Below are 6,625 nucleotides of genomic sequence, written 5' to 3' on the forward strand. Positions count from 1 at the left end.
TGTCTTGCCCAGGCTACGCTGCAGTGGCTATTCACAGGCGCGATCCCACTACTGATCGGCACGGGAGTTTTGACCTGCTCCGTTTCCGACCTGGGCCGGTTCACCCCTCCTTAGGCAACCTGGTAACCCCAAGCTTCCCAGGGATCACCATATTGATGCCGAACTTAGTGCGGACACCCGATCGGCATAGCCCACTGCAGCCCAGAACTCCTGAGCTCAAGCGATCCACCGGCCTCAGCCTCCCAAGTAGCTAGGATTACAGGCGTGCGCCACCGCGCCCGGCGATGCAATGAGGTCCCAGCCTGTTACTAGAGGCTGCTGCTATGATGACGTCACGAGCGGGAGGGGGAAGCAAAATATTTCTGCGCCTGCGTGTGGTTGGTGCGGCGCCCCCCTTGCTCCAGTCACGCCTGCGCACGCCGGCGGACACGCGCTCCGATCTCAGCTGCGCCTGCGCAGTCTGCAGAGAGCCGAGCGATTTCGCTGTGCATGCCGGGACGTTCCGGCCGGCCAGGGTTGGTTAGCGCATGCGCGGCGGGTCCCACTCCCTTTCGGCGCGGTGCGAGCAGCGGGCAGGATGGGTCACCAGCAGCTCTACTGGAGCCACCCCAGGAAGTTCGGCCAGGGCTCCCGCTCGTGGTGGGTGCGGCCGGCTGGGGCCCGGGGAGCCCGCCCGGCCGGCCGGCCGCCATGACGGGCTCCACGCGGGGCTCGCGGCCTGGCCGGGCGGGATCCGCTGCGGGGAGCGGGCTGAGGTGTGGGGGTGTCCCGGGGAGGGGGGGTGTCGAGGCGGGGGCCGTGGGTGGGGCCGGCCCGGAGAGGGGGGGCCGGGAGGCCGCTGCGCTGACCGGCTTTTCCCGCTCTCGCCCCGCAGCCGCGTGTGCTCGAACCGCCACGGCCTGATCCGCAAGTACGGGCTGAACATGTGCCGCCAGTGCTTCCGCCAGTACGCCAAGGACATCGGCTTCGTCAAGGTGAGGGGGGCCCTCCCGGCCCGCTGCGCCCCCCGCCCCGCAGCCTGCCCCGCCCCGCCTGCCGCTGGTCTCCGCACTCGGCTCGCGCGGGCGGCCCGCCCCGGAGCTAATCCTCGGGGGAGGGGGCTTAATGCGGCGGTGTCAGGCCTGGACCTGTAATTCGTGTAGCTGGTTTTCACGGAGAAGTCCTCAGTGCAGTGGCATTTATGCAGTCCCTTAGGTCATTGTCTGCATAGTTACTGTTTGCCCTAAGAAACTGACCCTTTCCCGAAATCCATGTGCTCAGAGGAAATCTCCCTGTTTATTGAGGGGCAGCACCAGTCTTTGTGCTCTAATGTGATGTCCAGACGAGCTCGTTGCAGTTGACTGTACTGTGCCTCATGAAAAGAGGGGGTACTTGGGAGTTCGATGGTTGTAACTTTGAAATCACCACTTAAGTGGCTTGGTTCTGATCCTTGCCATCTGTTCCTTACTAGCAAATAGCTCCTTCAGATGTTACTAGTATAAGCCTTCTGCTGTAAGACTGAATCCTGATGCTTAAATATCCATTTAATGACTGGAGAAAATGCATGATTTGGAAATTGGTAATTTGTGTAGATATCAACTTTACACTTCACAACTTTTCTTTTCCTCATTTCAGTTGGACTAAACACTTCTTCTCAAGAAGATGAGATGTCACAAGGAGACTTCTGGACATAATTCGCTGCCTAATTTGGATAACTGGGCACACTAAATTTACCAAGTCTTTGCCATGCTATTTTGTGTATAAAATAAAATGGCCAAACAGTCAATTCTGTTTTGTTTAATTTATGGATACTTTAAATTTAAACTTCCATTGTAAGGAGTTAAATTTGCTTCAGTGTAGTCAAAGTGAAATGATTTTATGTACTATGCTCCTTTGTTATACTGTTTTATATGAAAAGGTGAGTTGTTATTGGAATACAGTATTTCTTAATGGGAGTGTTCTGCAAAGAAATCCTCCATGTTTACAGCCAATGTTGTCTGAAACAAATCTTAATACACTCGAAGTACTAGACCTCATTCTCTCATAAAAAGGATTAAACTGTTAATACAATCTAAGAGCTTTGATTTGTTGATAACATCTAAATAAGTGAATAGGGCACCTATTACCTCAGTATACCCTAGAAAGTGTATGTCTACAGTGCAGTTAAACACCTGCAGCTTACCTCTGCTAGCTGTAGATGTTCAGGCTTGGACTGAAGCCTGAGCTCTGGGACCCTCCCCCATTACAGGGTCGCAGAGCTTGGGCTCTAACTTGAACCCCAATGTCTACATCATAATTAAACAGCCCCTAAGCCAGAGTGAGCTGGCATGGGCCAGCTGCAGGTGTTTAATTGCAGTGTAGAGGTATCCATATAGGGTGAAATGCAGGTCATGGCAAGAATGTTAAACTAGCTAGTTATAAATGCGGCATCAGCCCTATCATTAGTAGCTTCCCACAAGGGTAAGGATAGAGTGAGAGGCAGTAACCAAATAGGCATTGTTTTGCTGGACTGAAGGGGAAACAGTCTAGCATTGAATGTCCTCTACAGTTTAGAGGATAGGTCATGGATACGGAGTGATCGGGATAGTTTAAGCTCCGTGGAAGCAAACAATTGTGTTAATATGGGTAAATGTGTACATTTCGGAAGAAAGGATGCAGGTCCTATACTATGGAGGACTCTTATCCTGGGAAGCAGGGATTCTGAAAAGATTTGGGGGTTGTGATGGATAATCAGCTGAATATGAGCTCCCAGTGCAGGGCTGTTGCCACAAGGCTAATACTCCTTGGATGCACAAAGGATAATTTTAAGTGGGAGTAGAGAGGTTATTTTCCATTTATATTTTGGCACTAGTGCAGCTGCTCCTGGAATAATGTGTCCTGTGCTGGTATCCACAGTTCAAGGAAGATGACAGATCAGAGAGGATTCAGAGAAGAGCCATAAGAATGATTACAGGATTAGAAATTATGCCTTTGTAGTGATAGTCAAGGAGCTCAATCTATTTAGTTTAACAAAGAAAAGGTTAAGGGGTGACTACAATCTATAAGTATCTACGTGGGAAACATCTGATGCTGGGCTTTTCAGTGTAGCAGACAACAGGTATAACAACCCACTGGGTAGAAGTTGAAGCTACGCTTCAGATTGGAAATAAGGTGTACGTTTTTAAGTGAGTAATTTTAACCATAGGAACAGTTGACCGAGGGTTTTGGTGGATTCTCTGTCACTGACAGCGTTTAAATCAAATTGGATGTTTTTTCTAAAACATCTGCTCTAGGAATTATTCTGGGGAAGTACTATGGCCTGTGTCACATAGCAGGTAAGACTAGATAATCACAGTAGTCCTGTTGGGCCTTGGAATCTGGTTTGATTTTATTTTTGTAAAGAACATTTGGTTCACACAGACTCAAATTTATGAGGGTTAACACTCTGACCTTTGTGGGGGAAAATGCCATGCTGATTAGAGTGACAGTTCCTGTTCCAGTTCCAACTCCCACTGGAACTACCAATAGTGCTCTAGTTAGAAATGGAAATGAGCTGCTGGCTATGTAGAGAGAGACATTTATTTGAAGAATGGGTAATTTTGTTAATCTAAAGAAGAAATAGGATCACCCAGAAATTATATAGGCTTAATGCTGGAATTACTAGGTGAAGTTCTATAGGTTTGTATTGTGCAGGCGATCAAACTAGGATCCCTTCTGGCCTTTGAAGATGTGATGCATCATACTTAACCACTTGTGTGTTATAAGCAGTACTTTTCTGTCTAAAAAGACTATTTCAAGTATGGGTTTTAAAAACTTCACTAGATGGGTGTAATCTGTTCGCTGATGTATGATAGCCTGAAGGGATTCATTTGAGAGCGGAGAGACCTGGAAATTCTTGGACTTCGTAATTTACTTTTCTGTTCCTCCTAGGCCCAACTTAAAGGGACACATGTCCAGATGCACAGGGCTGATAGAAACTGACAAACCACTAACAATTTTCTTCAAGTCTAGCTTGTTTTTTCTCATTGAAACAAACATCAAGTCTTGTTTTGGAGAAATTCTGTTCAGCTTCAGCGAAGCTCTGTGTGTCTGTGCCTCCACAACTAGGGTGATCTTAACCAGAATGGACTTTTTTTTTTAAAAAAAAAAAAAGGTAGGAAAATTATATTCTATGATGGCCAAGTAAGCTCCTTTGTTCATAACATTAAAGCTAGTGAACTGATTCTGTTGATTGTTGGTTTGGACATTAGCACTAAATGAGACTCTTTGAAGACTGTAGCTTCAATTATTTTTCAAGTTAGTGGAGGACCAAATTTCTACTTGAGTTCAAACTGTGTTAAACCATTCTACTTGAATGGTTTTAAAAGTTTAAACTCTAGCCTTGTGTTAAATTCTGTAGTCCGATACTGGGTCTTCTCTATTAGTTTTGAAGTAGTCTCCAGCCTTTGGGAACTGAAGTCTGGACTGATCAGCATAAAACAGCAAATTCAAAGTGGTTTACTACTAGAAGCAGTAACCCATAGCATTTTTACCTGCTGTTACCAAATCCCTCATCCAGTTAGCTTAATCTTATTCCTTTTATTTACTAAAACAAAGTCCTACACTTTTACTATTGCCTCAGTTTCAATACCTCTTGGAAAGTTTTGATTCTCATCTCTGGTGTGAGGAAAAACACATCTTAACTCAGTTGTTTTTTTTAATTACTAAGAAGAGCCATAAAACTAAATTTAGGAGATTCCAATCTAGCTCACCTCAGGAAGCCAAGGCCCTGATGACTGCAAACACTTGGGCAATCACTGGGACTACCTACCATAGTAAAGTTAAGAACATTTATAAGTGCAAGATCAGGGCACAAAAGTAAGTGTTGATGTGTGGAATCTCCAATGAAGTAGAATTGTAGGCAAGTAATTTTTCATTTTTTTTATTCCTACAACCAAAGGGCAGCTCCAGCTGGTGATGCTGTTTGTCTTTGCTGCTATGAAGATCCTAGGCTAGATTCTCCGGAACACTCTGGCAATAATCCAGGTTTATAGTTGCTTCATTTAGGTGTTTGCATCACTGGAGCCATGCAAAGCAGCTGGAGTGTACTGCTGTTCTTTGAACCTGGAAATCAGAGAAATTATTACTGAACTGAATTATTCCTTGTCTTGATTCTTTTTAGGAGACTATTCAACATAAAGGTCAGTTTCTACATTCAAACTGTAGAAACAAAAGGTTAATTGCCCTGTGAAGCTAACTAGCTCTGCAGCCTCTACCAATTAATACAAGTATAGGAACATTCAGTTAGAGGGTGGCAGCCAGCTTCTATTTGGCTTGACTGCTACCTTAAAAATCAGAAATTTACTGGCTTAATTTTTGTACCAAGTATTTAGTTGTTAAATCTGTATGGTGTTCAGTGGACACTTATTGATAGACAACATATTTGACTTTTCAGTATTTTTAATTTGTTCCATGTTCTGCTGGTAATTTACTTTTTTTAATGAACAGGGGAAAGCCAATTAATTTATATTTGCCCATGTAATTTGTCAAAAGGAGCTGCTGTTAATTGAGGTCATTGGCACAGAATTTGGGGCTCTAGTATCAGCGTCAATTTCCACATAGTGATTCACTGAAGCATACAGGCATTTGAGAGAGATTTGCAGAAATGTGGGATAGGGGATGGGATTGCATTGACTTTAGGCATAGATCCAGAGCTCAGTAACCAGCTCAACCGGGTAGTGGTGGGAGAGGAAGAGGAACGGAATCCTCCCCAAGCTGTGTAGCTTACTCCAACCCAGTAATGAATATGATTTCTGAATCTTCAGGCATCTTCTTTCTCCGGGGGTACACTGTTTCTGGGCAGTCTTTACCCCCGCATACAGATTGAGCATGTTTCTCAGTCTAGAAATGGAATTTTTGTATATTTCAAACAGGAGCTTTGCACAGCTATTCTATCAAACACAAGAAAACACTTGTGTAAATTCTAACAACCTGCTTGCATCAACGCAGCCTTAGAGGGTAAACAAGTCCCCAGTGCAGATTCTCTGCATCGCTGCTGCACAGTGCGAGACCTTTACAGCAGAGAGAAAAATCAATATGCTTGAACTAAGTGCTAAAGCCACCAACAGATACCGCATCAGAATAGATAACATGGTATTAAGCTTAGAGATGCTTTTCATTTTTATTTCAAAAAAATAAAACGCATATTAAAGGATTATATGCAGTGTTGTAGCCGTGTTGGTCCCAACGTATTAGTGAGATCAGGCAGGTGAGATAATATCTTCTATTGGACCAACTTCTGTGGCTGAGAAACAAGGTTTCAAGCTTCAAGTCCCGAAGAAGAGCTTGGTGTAAGCTCAAGCTTGTCTCTCACCCATAGAAGTTGGTTCAATAAAAGATATTACCTCACCCACTTTGTGTCACTATTAGAAGACGGACGGCTCTAAACAGGCAGTGAGATGAAAAAAATTAAGCAAAGCAAGGAAAAAATGAACCTCTGGGAATTTTATTATTGGAATCCATAATCTAATGCATTTGTTTCACCTTCGGTTATTTCATGTAGATATAAATAAAAATACTGGTGACATTTTCTGTCCATAAATCTCAAAGTCTGGAGGTTAATATCCTCCAGAAATTGTGTTGAAGAGTGTGGTATAAAAGCCTAGACAGCTTTGCAAAGGTTAAGTAT

General features: G+C 44.4%; 1 protein-coding gene across 1 annotated transcript; it reads left to right on the forward strand.

The window, feature by feature from the left end:
- Nucleotides 1-476: 476 nt before the first annotated feature.
- Nucleotides 477-1,765, forward strand: RPS29 (ribosomal protein S29). The gene is made up of 3 exons (XM_037901390.2): nt 477-639; nt 875-974; nt 1,615-1,765. The coding sequence occupies exons 1-3, from the start codon at nt 578-580 to the stop codon at nt 1,621-1,623; spliced, it is 171 nt and encodes a 56-aa protein (XP_037757318.1). The 5' UTR covers nt 477-577; the 3' UTR covers nt 1,624-1,765.
- The last annotated feature ends 4,860 nt before the right edge of the window (nt 1,766-6,625 follow it).

Source organism: Chelonia mydas, chromosome 6, assembly GCF_015237465.2.
Source record: "Chelonia mydas isolate rCheMyd1 chromosome 6, rCheMyd1.pri.v2, whole genome shotgun sequence".
In the NCBI taxonomy this organism is placed as follows: domain Eukaryota; kingdom Metazoa; phylum Chordata; order Testudines; family Cheloniidae; genus Chelonia; species Chelonia mydas.

What these genes read in the sequence shown, in the direction of transcription:
- RPS29 (XM_037901390.2), top strand. Translation starts at nt 578, where the DNA reads ATGGGTCACCAGCAGCTCTACTGGAGCCACCCCAGGAAGTTCGGCCAG. An exon ending in GGCCAGGGCTCCCGCTCGTG is followed by an intron (nt 640 to 874) that starts GTGGGTGCGGCC and finishes CTCGCCCCGCAG; the next exon opens with CCGCGTGTGCTCGAACCGCC.